The sequence below is a fragment of the Stigmatopora argus genome, chromosome 18 (genome assembly GCF_051989625.1).
Source record: "Stigmatopora argus isolate UIUO_Sarg chromosome 18, RoL_Sarg_1.0, whole genome shotgun sequence".
In the NCBI taxonomy this organism is placed as follows: domain Eukaryota; kingdom Metazoa; phylum Chordata; class Actinopteri; order Syngnathiformes; family Syngnathidae; genus Stigmatopora; species Stigmatopora argus.
Window position 1 is genome coordinate 9,416,607 of NC_135404.1, and position 16,003 is coordinate 9,432,609.

Below are 16,003 nucleotides of genomic sequence, written 5' to 3' on the forward strand. Positions count from 1 at the left end.
CCACCTGCATTTCAAAACAAAACAAAACACCCCCGGCTCATCTTTGTACCTTGTCGTTTTTAGAAATGCGCTGCCAGTGAGGAGCCCTTTGTTAGGAGTAACTGGGGAACCCTGGAGGGTGCTGCCAAAATTGGGTAACTCCCTGGCTCCATCAGTCAGTAAAACCCCCTCTGGCAACCTAGCCCCCACCTGTATGCTGCATACACACTTTCTTCAGAGGTATCAGTTCACCTGTCCCTCAGGGTGCGTTGGTGTTAGGCGGCAACGTTCTCATGCAAGCAGGTGGATTGGAAACTATTCAACAGGTGCGGATGAGCAGCATAAAGATAGAAAAACTGTTGTATTACAAAAGAGAAAGGTTTTTACGAGAGCAAATACAAACACCAAAATGCGATTTTCATGTTAATCACTACATTTTTCAGATTTTCAGAATGAATTTTGTCTAGCCTGGCAGCCGAAATAGGAGCGAGACACGGTGGAACCAAATGAACGGAAGCAAAGATGCAAGGCAGAGAAGCAGGTGGGCACTAAATATATACTGTTCATAAAAAATTTAAATTTATATCTAAAAATGGTAAGAAAACAATACACACTGGCAAACCGTGAAGACTAGGGATATTTCTGTCACTGCCAGGTCTCCCAGTCCTAAGAAAAAGGTGCTCTCTTTCTTTCTGCACTCAACTGTAGAGAGAAGCAAAGACGGAAAAACGGGAGCAAGAGATGCTTGAAAAATTCGAGCATGGAGCGACACATTCGTGCACTCAAAGGTACGTATGCTTGAGCGCACTGGCTTCCCCTTGCAAACGCACACTGACACATACTTTCGTGCATATTTCAACCTGGAGGATTTTGGGCCGATCTGCACATGTATGCGGGCTAATCAGGGCCTCTTGACGCAAAGAAAGCAAAGGGTCACACGGGGTGAGAGGTTTGTGATGGAAATTTGGACGGCAGGCGTAGGAAAACAAAGCTCGTAGACGGGACGGCCCACAGGCGACATACTTTACACATGACATAACACGGCTTGGATTTGGGGGGGAAAAGACGTTCTTAGATCAGGAATGCATATTTGTTGACGTTATTGATCAGGTTTTACATTGCATTCTTAATATTGAGGCATTTTAAAGTTTGAGAATTGTGTAAAATAGTGGAATTTAAATAGTCCAATAAATATATAGATTTTTTTTTTACTCTGTTCTGGATTCATTGACTTTACCATGCATGGGCAATCCAGTGTCAAGTCTATGGTGAGCACCGCACACAGACGAGTGAATGAACTGGAACCTCCATGCTACAAGGAGGAATAACAGAAGCAAACTTTTTAATGGTTCTTCGATTGAACGACCCTGAAAAGTCCACCTTTGACCCACCAGCCTTGCCCCCGTCCCCCAAATCCCTCAACCAGTGCAACTCCTCCTCCCAGCCAGAGTTCTCTACTTGTTGTTGGTCATTAGTCAAACCCCTTGAACTGATCTGATTACCCTCCAATTTGGAATCTGCCGACAACTCGCTTTCAGGACGAAGAGGGGCCACATTCAGCAACTTTTTGGCACAACACATAGGGTGATTGTTGAGTCAGAGAATTCCAATTTGTTGACTTTGCGCAAAACCGAATCATTGGCTTGACCTCAGACGGATACCGCTTGGGCAGTTGTGGTTAACTTCACTAGTTCTAAACACAAAAACTGAGTATTTTCCCCCCCTACACAACTCATAATCAACTATGACTATCTCCTCAAACAGATCAAGTAAAAATTACGCCCAACACACATACACACACACACACACACACACAATTACCCCCCAAGCCCATTATAAAAGTCTTTCGCTCGGGGGGGTTGGTGATCCCAGAGCATGACCTAAGGGGACGTTCAGGGAGTTAAGGGGGAAGGGGCACAGTGCGGTGGTCCCTAGGAGGGGGGAAAGTAACTTGTTGGTGCCCCTGCTGGTTGTATTCAGCCCTCATTGATTGTGAAAAAGTTGGGGCAAAGTGACTGAAGTAGACGCGTTGATTGAATGAACTCCAACGTGGTAAAATGCATTTGCCTTTATTATGTTACGAGCCTGCAAAAACAAAGCACATTGGAATGATAACGAGCTCTTTTGTTTTTCGGGGTACACAATTACAGGCGGTATGTAAACAAATATTGTCCCCATCTGGATTCCCAGTGTTGCCAGTTGATTTTACGATTAGATAACGAACGTGTCATGACGTGCCAAACTAAAAATAGTAAAAAAATAAACAAAAAAATATATTACACAACTTTGCTTTCCTAACTGAACTGTCATTGACGGCGATAGACGTCTAATCCATTTAAACGGGGAGAATATTCGTCTCATCCAGTAGTTAGACAATATAACAATATTTGCAAGCATATTTTCTTTATCCTATGCAAAAAAAATGACCAAAAATATGATACTTTAGTAGTGGTGAAAGTTTTCTTTTTTAGTTTCTCTAACAAATGTTGACAAACTTAGTGTATTGCGTCATTTTAACCATTAATCTTTTTCATTTTTGTTTTTTTTACTTAGCGTTTATCGTTTTGCTAGGAATGTGATGATGGAATTCCCTCTTTATCGTAAGCCGAAGTCACAAACTCATGAGAAGGTTTGATTTCCCTCCAAAAGTGGTCCTCCATTGTCAAAACGTCCCCCTCCTCCATGGCTTGCCACTCAAGTCACAACAGCAGCCGCCATACATCAATCCACGGTGTGTGGGTGTATGTTTTGGGAAGGTTGTGTATGTGTGTGTGTGTGTGTTGACACCCCCCACGTCCCCCAGGGGCGTTGAGGACTTTTGTCAAAACAAAGCCGTTTCTCTAAACAAACTTTGTTTTTTGTGTGTGTTTTTAAATGGAAGTCTTTGTGTGTTTTTACAGATTCAATATGATGGAGTCTGTCAACTATCTGCAACATTTCTGCTCTTTTGGCAGGAAGCTTAATCAGACCCACAGAGGTGTGAAGATAAACTTTGACCTGGCAGATATGCGGGGTTTTTCATGTAAGCTTTGGTGTCAGGATATCACTCGTTTAGTTCTTAACCTTGGCGATCGGCTCCCAGCTACTGCTGGCTCGGGGTTAATACAGGGTTCATGTTCACAGGCTTATTAGACCGCACAAAAACTTTAGAAACATGAAACGCAAGATACAGGAAGCCAAAAGTGAGTATATGAGTAGCTGGAAAGCAAATTTGATCACATGAAGACTTTATCCAACATATTCCCTGATGAGGGTCTCTAGTCATCAGTTTTAAATAATAGTTTCAAGTGAGGATTATGTTTTAAAGTTGAGATTTATATTTAGGCCAATACAGATGGTAAAAAGTTGCCTGCCTGGGCTTTAAATGAAATCCTTAAAATGACTGAAGGAGGTCACAGATGATGTCATGTGAAGAGCAATCACAACATCTGCAGCTCTTAGTCTCTCATCGCTTCCATCTATGTTTAACTTCCTGTGCACTCTACCAGCTTCTGCATGTCAAATATCTCACATGCAACCTGCCGAAACATGACAAGTAGGTGAACATTAGCGATTTGAGCTCAACATGTAGTACGGAACTTATGTTACTACTACTAAATGTGTTGTATTTTTTTTTTTTTAAGGCAAGATTTGATAAAATTGAATAAAACGTGTCTTTCCTTCAGGTTGATTATTTTTGGCAGTCTATGACAGGGGCGTCCAAACTACGACCTGCTGCCCAGGTTTAATTTCTTGCAGCAAATTATGAAAAAATAGCATTGAATGTAGCCCACAAAAGAAGTTTAAATTCAGCCTACATTGAGTTGCATTTCTATCCTCCTGTATGTTTAGTATAAGGGTGCTCATTACGTAGATCGCACGGCAGTAACATTTGGATCCTTCCCCTTTGTCGATTGCCTTAGCTAAGCTCTTAATGGCAGCCAATGACTTAACACTTGAAAACGACTAATACATTTTTAAAAAGATCCTTCTTACCTGATACCAATTCTCTGTTTAACAAAATGAAAGTGTTCGAATGTCCTCTCACCACGTAAAGACCGTTGCAATGTGTGTGAGCAGGTGTTGAATATTTGCATTTTTGGACACATTATCTGATAGGTAAACAGACGAGTCGATGTTGTGCGGCCCATTTGTGGGTAAAACAATGCAAGTTAATTTGCTAAAGGCTGCACGCAATCAAAAGCAACAACTAACTGTTTCCTCAACTTCCATCATTATTTGACGTAGGCGTGCATCGTCCATTCAAGTGCTTTTGCAAAGAGTCCATGAGCCTTTTCCTCTGTCAAAGTGAGCAAACCCACCCGACAAAGGACCGCCAATATGGTTGAATGCTGCTTTTGTTTTGCCTATTTAAACCTGAGCTTTTCCCTTTTAATTCTAAGAAGGCCGCGTTCACCCTTTTTGCCTTTTCAGGCTCTTTTCTGGCGCCGATAGCAAAAGGGAAAGGGACCGTGGTGCGGCTGGAGAGAATCAATCAGGAAGTGGCTGTCTTTCAGCTGTGCCAGAGGAGCCGGGCAACTTCCTCATCCTGTTGCCAAGGTGACGGGAAGCTCAGCCAGCTGGTGCAGCGGGCAGCGGCTTTGAAAGGAATGGACGGTTGGGATGGGAGAAACAATGACAGCCAGTTTAAATGTAAACACTTGAAACTTGGATTCATAGGGTGAGGGAACAAAATGCCAAATCTGTGTGGGCTTTTTTTGTAGAGCTTATTTAGGTTTCAGAATCACATGATGGAAGTGAAAATGTAGACGCAAAAAAAAAAACTTTTGGGGCATATTTGGACTGTGTCAAGCATCCTCATGCCAGTTCTGAATGTTTCCTGGCCCCCAACATTTTTGGAACCATTTTTAAAAATTTTAAACGATTATATTAAAAAAATTAAAACGATTATATTAAGATTTCATTGATTGTTCATTTTTTTCCTTCGAATTCCAGCTCGATGCTGCGATCTATCCCTGCTGTGTTTGCCTTGTAACCAAACATTTAGCATCCCGGTGTCGGTGGCCCTCGCTTGGGTGGGTGTTGTACGGGTAAACACAGCTGGGGACATGCACAGCCATGGTACAGCCCCCTGCTCCCCCATCTACTACAGCCCTTATTCCACTGGTTTATTTATCAGTGTGTTTGCTTTAGGGATGTGCACTAATCTTCACGCCAGCCTTTGCAGAGGCTTCACAATCTGGGATGAAAGTGGCCGTCACCGGCTCCCTAATTCACCCACGGCTAAATCACAGTGTTCTATGTATTATAAAGGCCCAAAGAGGGCACGGGGGTCATCTATGGATTTGTCTGGGTGGGCTTCATTTTGTCTGTGGGTGGGAAGCTTATAGGAAAAACCATGCAAATGAGATTTGACTGCATTTAAATTTGATTCTACTTCAATATCAATGCATAGTAGAATCCATCAATACTCTTTCGTATAAGGAAACACTGGGAGAGCATGCAAATTCAACACAGGAAATCCAGAATATGATTTCAAGAAATTCCTCAAATTGAAGATTATTTGGACATAAGAAAATTAATACAGAGCGCCCTCTTCTGGTATTATTTAGTATTGTCCTGTCTGGAGTATAGTTTGATCTTCTGTTTGATTAATTTGAAATGCCGCTTTCGTTCAATGTAGCATTTTCAAAAATACACAAAAAACGCTTTTCAAAAAGGAAAACTAGATTTTTATTTTGATAGACATAAATACAGTAATAAAAAGAGCATGTCGGCTTCCGTCCACGCATGACGTCGGCATAACAACAACCTGTAATGATTGCTCACGAGAGAAGAATTTAATCCAGCAACCTTTTGGAACAGATCTAATATAAACAGTGTGGATGTGAAGCGTGTTTTGAAAGGTGAGCACTCAAACTACCTCAAATTAATAACACAATTCTAACGATAACCATTGTCGCGATGATCCCCCTTAAAAAGCCAATAACCCATCGAGCAGACGAGCTAATTTAGCGTCATCTGACAAATAAACAGCAAACATCAAACTGCTCCCCCGCTCTCTGCGGGCCGATCTGATCTAAATCCCAATTTCCGATGGCCTTGGCAAAATAACAATTCATATTTCGCCGTATCAAAGTCCCTCCAATCGTATTGTCATGATGTTGTACGTCAGTGTGCTAGGTGGCTAACAAGCTAACGTCAATTACTCAGCGTAAAAGTCCACTCTTTGACAAACGCACGCCAATGGCAACCTTTCCTCTCTTCATGCGTGTGTTGACTTGTCCTCTGTCCGTAATGACCGCTTAGCGTTTTTCAGTAAGATCGCTTTATTTCTGACAGCCATCAAGAGTGAACCGCCCTCGAAAATCCGCTTGATGTTTGCACGTAAAAGGCGAAGCATTTGCAGGTGCATTGCTGGGGCCTAACTCGCATCGTTTTTCCACGTCAGTGTTGGAGATCCAGGCGAGGACGGGGCCTTCTCGAGCCTGTCGCTTGAGCCAGCCGGAGAGACGGGGAACAGGATCGGGAAGCAGGGCGAGGCGGGCCCCGCGGAGCCGGTGGAGAAGATGGCCGGCAGCCCAGAGAAGAGTTCCAACGCGCAGGAGCTGAAGGAGCAGGGGAACCGCCTGTTCCTCTGCCGCAAGTACCAGGAGGCTGCGACCTGCTACAGTAAAGCCATTGTGAGTAAATCCCGTTAAATTGGTCAGGCCTGGCTATCTTCTCGGAGCGAGCTGATCTGAAGCCCGTGGTGAAATCTAGTTCAAATAAGATGAATGGATTTATGGATGTTGGGAAATGTTGTCGCTTCATTGGACCTTCATTTCTTTTTCTTTCTCAGATTTGGTACGCATTTTATTTCTTTGAGTCATGAGGCTTGGGTGGGGATTTTTTGTTGTACGTGCTGGTCAGACGTTACTTGCCTGAATTTCTTTTTTTTATGGGTACTAACTTTTGTGAAAATCAGAATCTAAATGTTTAACGAGGAGGGAATGTGAACGTGAACATAAGCGGCAATTTCCACTGTCTCTTACTGGCGATGCATGTTAATGAAGCATGAGTTCCAGTAGATGGCAGTGACGTGCTATTTTGGATTGGATTGGATAACTTTATTCATCCCGTATTCGGGAAATTTCATTGTGCCAGTAGCAAGAAAAGGCATAGTTATAAGTTAGACAGTACAACAAAGCAAAGCACAAAGTACAAAGCAAATCAAAGTAAATGGGATCATTAAGAATCACCAAATCATTAAGACAGAAAAGCAGCAAAAACACAAAATGAGCAAGAGTGGACGGAGCTACTACCACCGGCTGCCACTTGAACGGCGCCATTTTGGTTGCGGTAGCAAAAACGGATACAGACTCAAAAGACGCAAGTAAAGTTGGACAAAAACTGGAACCACACACAGGAAGTCTTCCACAAGATGGTGAACTTCTGCAGACTGTGACCGAGGTAGAGAATATGCAGAGTCACTCTTCCAAGCTTATCTGCACAGTTCCTCAGTAGTCTGGAGCTGAAGACAACAGTAGCAGAGTAGAGCCCCTCGACTCCGTTGCTGGTAAGCGCTGACAACTCTTCCATCTTATCCTACGATGGAATGGTTGGTCAGAAGCGTTGTCTCTTCTCCCGGCACTTTTGTCCAGCTCCGAATCCCCGGTGGCACCGAGGTGTTGCTCCTTCCGCTGCATATTGTAACAGCTAGTCCCATGTGTGTGACAGCGTAGGCATGGCTGAATGGTTCCAGAAAAGAAGCCGAAAGAAGCCAGGCTAACAGAACAAGGAAAGTTGTAAAAGCATTAAAGTATAAAGTACAAAGTAAAGTAAAAAGGAATGTATTAAGAAATATTAAAATGTAATTAAAAAAAGATAGGGCTGTAAAACACGGAAAACATAAGTGTACAGAGCTACTGCCACTGGCTCCCGCGTGAACAGCGCCATCTTGGATCGAGATCTAGGATCAGTCCAATTTTGACTTATAGCAGGCGATCAAAAGAAAAGGGAAGCACTCGCATACAGGAAACTGATCTACAGATGTTTGTCTATCTGTGATGTGGTTGTGATCCGTTTCCTTCCAGAACCGCAACCCGTCCGTGGCCGTGTACTACACCAACCGAGCCCTGTGCCACGTGAAGCTGCAGCAGCACGACAAAGCTCTGTCCGACTGCAAGCACGCTTTGGAGTTGGACACCCAGTCCGTCAAGGCCCACTTTTTCCTGGGTCAGTGTCATCTGGAACTGGAGAACTACGACGAAGCCATCGGAAACCTGCAGAAAGGTCAGAGCAAAAATCTTAAAAGCGGAAGATATGAAAGGCTAAATTGTCCGTTTTTGGTCGTTTTCTGCAGCGTACAATCTGGCAAAAGAACAGAGGCTGAATTTTGGCGACGACATCCCCGGGGCTCTGCGTATTGCGAAGAAGAAGCGTTGGAACAGCATTGAGGAGAAGCGCATCAACCAGGAGAATGAACTGCACGCCTACCTGAGCAAACTCATTCTGGCAGAAAAGGAGCGGTAAAGTGATCATCGGTTTTCTTTTGGAAAAAACGAACCGGTGACTTCATTTGACATTTTATCTCAGACAACTTGAAGACTACAAAGAAAAGCAAGACGACGATCACATCAGTGGAGACGTGGCCAAGATTGCTTCCAAACACGTATGTTAATCCTTATTGGGGACGTTTGTTACTTTTTAAATAATCGTTCACAAATGTGACCCAATCAGGACAAGTACTTGATGGACATGGATGAGCTCTTCTCTCAAGTGGACGAGAAAAGAAAAGTGAGTGGCAGTAGTGTAACCAAAATGTTGTTTTGTGGATTGACATAATCATAAAACTGTATGTAGAACCTCCAAACCTGATTCAAGCTGAAAAAAACTGACAATAAAAGCCGTAGTTCTTTCCATTTTTACATATTCTTTATTCAAAGTTTTTGTTTATTTTGGGAAATATTTGCATGATCCTTTCCAAGCTCCTTCAAATAATAAGTGTCAAATTTCTGAGCCTTTAAGTTCCCAGATATTTTTAGCCATTTGACATTGTTTTTTTTCATATATACGCATCATTTAAGTTCCAATTTTAAACTCAGTTTATATCTGTCCCGATAGAAACGTGAAATTCCAGACTATCTCTGCGGCAAGATTAGCTTTGAGCTAATGAGGGAGCCGTGCATCACACCCAGTGGGATCACCTACGACCGCAAAGACATCGAAGAGCACCTCCAGGTACGAATTTTTCACTCTTAACTTTGGCTCCTATGGACGTCCAATACGTTTTGACTGCGCCTTTGTGGTCACAATGGATTGGGCATCCATCATCGTCAATGCAACTAAAATATTTCGCGCAATTTCAAAACATCTACATGGATAGATTATTTAATGTAGACTTTAAAAAAGGCAACACTGGCCTAAAATAAAACACCAGTGTCCTGCCCCACTTTCAACATTCCCCTTTAACCCTTTAGCGAGTGGGCCATTTTGACCCAGTCACCAGAAGCCCCCTGACCCAGGACCAGTTGATCCCCAACCTGGCTATGAAGGAAGTGATCGATGCCTTTATCCAGGAGAACGGATGGGTGGAGGACTACTAAGTGGAGATGTTTGGCTTTGCCTGGGTAACTCTGGCTATGAACCCGCACGTGGTGGCTGATTTAGTTCTCCAAACTTGCCTCGTTCCCTTTGCATCCCCAACTTCTGAGGCTATCTTTGTGGCCTGTTACTCCCTTTAACACCCCCATCTTCTACACTTTCCTTTTTATTTCATTTTATTTTTTTTAATGTGGAGCCGTTCTCTCAGGTCTCTCATCTACTTTTAACTTGAGTGCCACAATCCCAGGTAAGCGTCAATCATCAGTCCATCGAGTCATTGCCAAATGAAAGCAAATTAAAAGTCTTCATTTTGAAATGAAATAGTAATCATGCCAAAACAAACAGAAAACCGTTTTGATCACACGTCACCACTTTGTATGCAAGTTTACACCATACAAACAGAAAAAAGTATCTATCTGTTTGCAGTTGTCACTTCCACCTATAGGCGACGTCACATTCGCTCTCCTGAAGCGATAGCATAGTTTTTGACACTGAATAAACATGTTGTACGCATTTATTAATGGGGAATTTAAAAGGTGAAACGCCGAAACAGCTTTAGTCAAAATCTTATATTAAATACATGGACATTAAGTCAGGTATTCAGGATTTTGAACATGCGAGTATAGACAACTGAGATGCGAAGAATGTATTTTATTCTGAGCATTAAATGTGTTGGAAACAAACTTGTGTTTGGTAGACTTATCCTTGAAATAAATGTCTTTACAAAATACCATGCAAAAAAATAACGCTGTTTACCCGAACCCGTGATTCTTCATGCTGTTAATTTGGGATGTTTTCTTGCTGTTTTGCAAAAACAATCATCAGCGGAGAAAATGATGAGTGGAAAAAAGCTCACTATGTCCTTGTTACGCTTGTTTAAAATGCTGGAAGAACATCTATCATACCTACCTGTTTTCTCAGCATTCCTTTAACGCAAAAAAGCACTTTCAGTTGATTGATCTTTTAGATGTCAAGGTTAAGAAAGTGTAAATAATTAGCTCGTCTTATTTTTGGACACAATTTGTTTCTTTTTTTTCTTGGATGGATGTCCCGCAGTTTGAGAAATTGTATTAAATGTAGATATGTTGATAACATTTAAGGCCCTGTTTCTGTTTTGTCTTTTCTTTTGAAGGGGTCGCCGCTTAAGTTTGTTGTATTGGATGCGGAAGTATCATTTTAGCCCTTCACCATGGTAACTTGCCAGCGAGTGGTGATGATAGCCATGTGACAAAGCAGATGACGTGAATAAATGCCTGCTATTTCAATTTTCTGTGCACGTAGCAGTTATTCTGAACAGGAAATATTTTTTTTATTAATTACTTTATATAATATCGTATAGCTTTACATTGAAACAAAAGAACACTCCGTTTTAATTTAAAAAAATAGTTTGGCATTAGACATGGGGAGTAAGTATTCTGGGGTTTTTAGATTTAAAAAAAATGTTTGACTTTTTTCATAGAAAGGGATACATTAAATATTTACTTTCCCCCACAAAATACACTATCTTGATTTCTATAAAAAAATATTTATTTGCTCAAGTATGTTAAAAAGACGGATTGTAATACATTTTTGCATACATTTTCTTGAGGATCATCGATCAGATTAAATATGTCCTATTTTTAAAAAAAAACAGTTGGGTCTGTAAAACAGCTTCAGGAGCAGGCACAGAAAGAGTGAGACCAATTTGAAGGAAATAGGTTTATTACCCGACTGCAGAATGGGGAGAGAGCTCCAACAGTTGTGAACGCACAGTTCACCGCACTGTTCCTTGCAACTCTCTCCAAACGAACAGTGGGTGCGTCTATATATATATGTGAACAACAGGGCAAAGTCTCTATGACAACGATGTAGGGCAGAGTTTATGCACACAAACCTTTTGGCTGATACGTTTAGACATTTGCAGGGCTAAGTTTGTGTAAACAATATATTTTTATAACTCACACAAACTGGCGCAATACGGACAAGCAATTGCAAAGGAGTTGGCCAGCTTATCTTACATGGCGCAATACGAACAAACAATTGCAAAGCAAGTTGGCCATCTAATCTTACATGGCGCAATCCGAACAAGCAATTGCAAAGCGAGTTGGCCAGCTTATCTTACATTGTGCAATGCAAACAAACAATTGCAAAGCAAGTTGGCCATCTTATTTTACATGGCGCAATCCGAACTAGCAATTGCAAAGCAAGCTGGACATCTTATCTTACATGGCGCAATCCGAACAAGCAATTGCAAAGCAAGCTGGCCATCTTATCTTACATGGCGCAATCCAAACAAGCAATTGCAAAGCGAGTTGGCCTGCCCATCCCACACCCATCATTTCCCCGCTTTCGTGCAAGGGTTGCTTTCTGACTAATTACAGCTCACAGCCAATGAATTAATGCTTCAAAACCAATACAGTTTTAAATACCCCATATAGAAAACCTAGGATTTTCTAGGCGGTCAGTCTGCCATCCAAGTACTAGCCAGGCCCGACCTTGCTTAGCTTCCAAAATCAGACAAGATTGGGTATTTTCAGGGTAGTATGCCGTATGCCCAACTAGGACTTGAGATCTGTTATTTTGAGTAGCACGTATAATTTTAGCAAAACTGCACCTTTACCTGTTTACTGCACATTTTTTCATTGTGTTTGGCTCGTAAATACAGTGTACCAAAATATTTCATCCCATTTCGTAGGTCAATAACTTTAAGATAGAAGAGACAGTGGAGCAGGTTCGTGAAGCCTTTCTGCCTTCCTGTTCTTAGGTGTTGAGTGTTACAAGAGCAAGTGTGGAAAGCCACTTTTCAGCTGTTTTCTTGAAATTTTTGGTGCCAAGTCCAAGCTTGTTTCGTAATTGGTGACTTCTTTGGAAACATTTGTGAAGAAGGCTTTGGTGACTGAGTCCGAGCATACTCTAACACGCAAAATGCCTTTTCTTTTGAAGTGAACAAGATTTCTTAACCTGAAAAGGTAGAAACTTGTTACATGGCGCAATGCGAACAAACAATTGCAAAGCAAGTAGGCCAGCCCATTCCACACAAACATTATTTGGAAATCAAAATATTGCAACCAAGCTTTAACATAAATATGTGGAGTGTGCGTATCGGTCCCTCACTGATGCTACAAGGAGGGCAGAGGACAGAATTACTTTGACAAGCAGCCAGCAGAACTCACATCAACATGGTAAGATGATTTTTCAACGCATTTTTTGTCTCTTGTTACCTATTAACTGACTTGTTTTTTTCTTTTCATGCATCTTTTTGGTCTGTTTGCTTTGGCTCAGTCTTCAGCTTGCAAAGGTAGGGTGCTTCATGTTCCTCTGCCACATGGTTTAATATTTTTCAGTTTTTTGTTTAAAAAACTTTTGATAGCCTTTCCACCATTTTGGTGCTAGGGTATAACACGTTCAATCCAAATATATCACCATTGACATTCTCAAAATGTATTTCGGCCCATTTCGGAAATATTTATTTTTATATCCTTGGTATATTGTACTGAAATGCTTCATACAATAGTAACGAGTGGATGTTTAATATCAAATTACACACACAGAACACAATTAGATTCTTTTAATTTCAATTTCCGGTGACAAATTGCCCCGTTTGCTCCATTAGGCCTCGCAGGCAAAGTCCTGCTCTTCCCACTTCAGACCAATTCCAGCTTCGTGACCCTGACGCCCCTCAATGAGATGCCCCGTAATGCCTTCACTCTCTGCTTTCGTGTGGCCACCGAATTGCCTAAAGAACGCGAAATCATTCTGTTCGCCTACCGTACGATCGACCATGATGAGCTCAACGTGTGGCGCGAGAAAGACGGACGCGTCTCTCTTTACCTGAGCGGTGCCGGCGTTTTCTCCTGCTTGCCGCCGCTGGGTACTTTCCGTACCAGCCTGTGCGTGACGTGGGATTCTGTGATCGGCCTTACCGCTTTTTGGATGAATGGGAAGCGTAGCACCTATCAGCTGTACAAACCGGGACACTGCATCCGTCCTGGGGGCATCTTCATTCTGGGGCAGGATCCTGATAAATGTATCGGGGATTTTGATCCCATGCAGAGCTTCGTGGGCGAGATAACCGATGTCAACATGTGGGATTACGTCCTCTCTAGTAGCCAGATTCAAGCGTGGTATCAGGGGGACAAGGTCCCAAAAGGCAATGTTTTTGACTGGGCTACTATTGATTGTAACGTTAATGGTGACGTCAAGATAATTGACGACGACTGTTGACGCTGTGGCGTAACCTGTCAGCGAGTGGTTATGATAGCCATGTGACAAAGCAGATGACATGAATAAATGCCTGCTATTTCAATTTTCTGTGCATGTAGCAGTTATTCTGAATGTTAAATATTTCTTATTAATTACTTTATATAATATAGTATTGCTTTACATTGAAACATAAAAGAACACTCAGTTTTAATTTAAAAAAATAGTTTGGCATTAGACATGGGGGGTAAGTATTCTGGGTTTTTAGATTTTAAAAAATGTTTGACTTTTTTCATAGAAAGGGATACATTAAATATTTACTTTCCCCCACAATATATTATCTTGATTTCTATTTTTTTTTTAAAGATTTATTTGCTCAAGTATGTTAAAAAGACAGATTGTAATACATTTTTGCATACTTTTTCTTGAGGATCATTGATCAGATTAATATTTACCAAAAAAAAAAAAAAAAAATTGGAATTCAAAACATTGCAACCAAGCTTTAACACATGGAGTGTGTGTATCGGTCCCTCACTGAGCCCATTGTGTTGACATCACAAATGGTACAAGGAGGGCAGAGGACAGAATTACTTTGACAAGCAGCCAGCAGACACCACATCAACATGGTAAGATGATTTTTCAACATTTTTTTTTGTCTCTTGTTACCTATGACCTTACTTGTATTTCCTTTCCAGACTATCTACATGTTAGCCGTGCATCTTTTTGGTCTGTTTGCTTTGGCTCAGTCTTCAACCAGGCAAGGTAGGGTGCTTCATGTTCCTCTATGCCACATGGTTTAATGTTTTTGTTTTTTGTTTAAAAACTTTTGATAGCGTTTCCACCATTTTGGTGCACTGGTATACAACTTTCAATCCAAATATATCACCGTTGACGTTCTCAAAATGCATTTCGGCCCATATCGGAAATATTTATTTTTATATCCTTGATCTATTGTACTGAAATTCTTCATACAATAGTAACGAGTGGATGTTTAGTATGAAATTAGATCATCAAATGTGGCTATTATATTATTAGCATGTTGTAACAAAGCACCTTTGTGAAACAACAAAATAGTATTTTGACTCGTTTACTGCCATTGATGGTGTTAGATGATCGCTGCCATGCTTCCCAATCCAAATGGATTGGACGTCTAGAGCCATAGCTGCTGCCAATTAGTTAAAAATAACACTTCAAAAATAGTAAATTATCTCGGTTGGATAGAACATAAACAATACAACTTCCCAAGGACGAGTAGTTGAAATAAGGACACACACACAACATAATGAGATGACTTTAATTTCAATTTTTGGTGACAAATTGTCCCGTTTGCTCCAGTGGGCCTCGCCAACAAAGTCCTGGTCTTCCCATATCAGACTGATTTCAGCTATGTGACTCTGATGCCCCTGAAGGAGATGGCCCTCAAGGCCTTCACTCTCTGCTTGCGTGTGGCCACCGAACTGCCTGAAGAACGCCAAATCATCCTGTTCGCCTACCGTACGTCCGACTATGATGAGCTCAACGTGTGGCGCGAGAAAGACGGACGCGTCGCTCTTTACATGAGCGGTGATGGCGTTTTCTTCTTCTTGCCGCCGCTGGGTACTTTCCGTACCAGCCTGTGCCTGACGTGGGAATCTGTGGGCGGCCTTAGCGCTTTTTGGGTGGATGGGAAGCGCAGCGCCTATCAGGTGTACAAACCGGGACACAGCATCCGTCCTGAGGGCACCGTCCTTCTGGGTCAGGATCCTGATAAACACCTGGGGGGGTTGGAGGCCCTGCAGAGCTTCGTGGGCGAGATGACCGATGTTAACATGTGGGATTACGTCCTCTCCAGGAGCCTGATTCAAGCCTGGCATTACGGGCACAAGGTCCCAAAAGGCAATATTTTCGACTGGGCTACTATTGATTATCAGCTTAATGGTAACGTCATACTAGTTGACGACGACTGACTCACTGTGGCGTCCCACGGAGGGAAGCGAGGCATCTCCGTTGGACCGTCTTTCGTGGCAGTCATCACCTTACTTGGTTTTGAATTTAACAACTGAAGATCTGATAGAATTCTGAGATTTTGTCACGTAAGTCTGAAAGCCCTGTGTGAATTTCTGTATTTTTCTTCCCAAGAACAAGACATTTTTAACATTTATTTTTTTATGTAACCTTATTAACAGTTTTGATTTCACTTGAAGTGTTTTTGTGTTTTATCATGATTTTTTCTGTTAATGTTAAATCCTAATGTTACTGTTACTCACACCCAAAATATTTTGTACCTAAAAAATGGCTGTGGTATTTTTAACTTCCTTTCTAACAATAAACCATTGCAATA

At 41.8% G+C, this 16,003-nt stretch overlaps 3 protein-coding genes and 1 long non-coding RNA gene across 6 annotated transcripts in view; 3 read left to right on the plus strand and 1 right to left on the minus strand.

Moving 5' to 3' along the window:
- LOC144093212 (uncharacterized) overlaps positions 1–16,003 on the minus strand; it is a 117,167-nt gene that overhangs the window by 74,756 nt on the left and 26,408 nt on the right. The window lies entirely within an intron of this gene.
- On the plus strand, positions 692–4,875 carry LOC144093039 (uncharacterized). Its single transcript, XM_077626296.1, has 4 exons — positions 692–767; positions 2,585–2,710; positions 2,880–3,001; positions 4,393–4,875. Exons 1-4 carry the CDS (start codon positions 721–723, stop codon positions 4,641–4,643), a joined length of 546 nt encoding a protein of 181 aa, XP_077482422.1. The 5' UTR covers positions 692–720; the 3' UTR covers positions 4,644–4,875.
- stub1 (STIP1 homology and U-Box containing protein 1) lies at positions 5,702–10,769 on the plus strand. The gene is made up of 8 exons (XM_077625456.1): positions 5,702–5,825; positions 6,371–6,602; positions 7,995–8,193; positions 8,264–8,429; positions 8,497–8,572; positions 8,641–8,697; positions 9,025–9,141; positions 9,381–10,769. Exons 2-8 carry the CDS (start codon positions 6,489–6,491, stop codon positions 9,504–9,506), a joined length of 855 nt encoding a protein of 284 aa, XP_077481582.1. The 5' UTR covers positions 5,702–5,825; positions 6,371–6,488; the 3' UTR covers positions 9,507–10,769.
- Positions 11,894–15,892, plus strand: LOC144092563 (C-reactive protein-like). Of its 3 annotated transcripts, none has more exons than XM_077625458.1 (3): positions 11,894–12,665; positions 12,766–12,781; positions 13,097–13,789. In XM_077625458.1, the coding sequence occupies exons 1-3, from the start codon at positions 12,663–12,665 to the stop codon at positions 13,705–13,707; spliced, it is 630 nt and encodes a 209-aa protein (XP_077481584.1). In that variant the 5' UTR covers positions 11,894–12,662; the 3' UTR covers positions 13,708–13,789. The 3 variants fall into 3 exon arrangements, with proteins under 3 accessions (XP_077481584.1, XP_077481585.1, XP_077481583.1); XM_077625459.1 differs by adding an exon at positions 15,019–15,892 and having other exon boundaries at positions 12,646–12,781; positions 13,097–13,675; XM_077625457.1 differs by lacking the exons at positions 11,894–12,665; positions 12,766–12,781; positions 13,097–13,789 and adding exons at positions 14,220–14,309; positions 14,379–14,445; positions 15,019–15,892.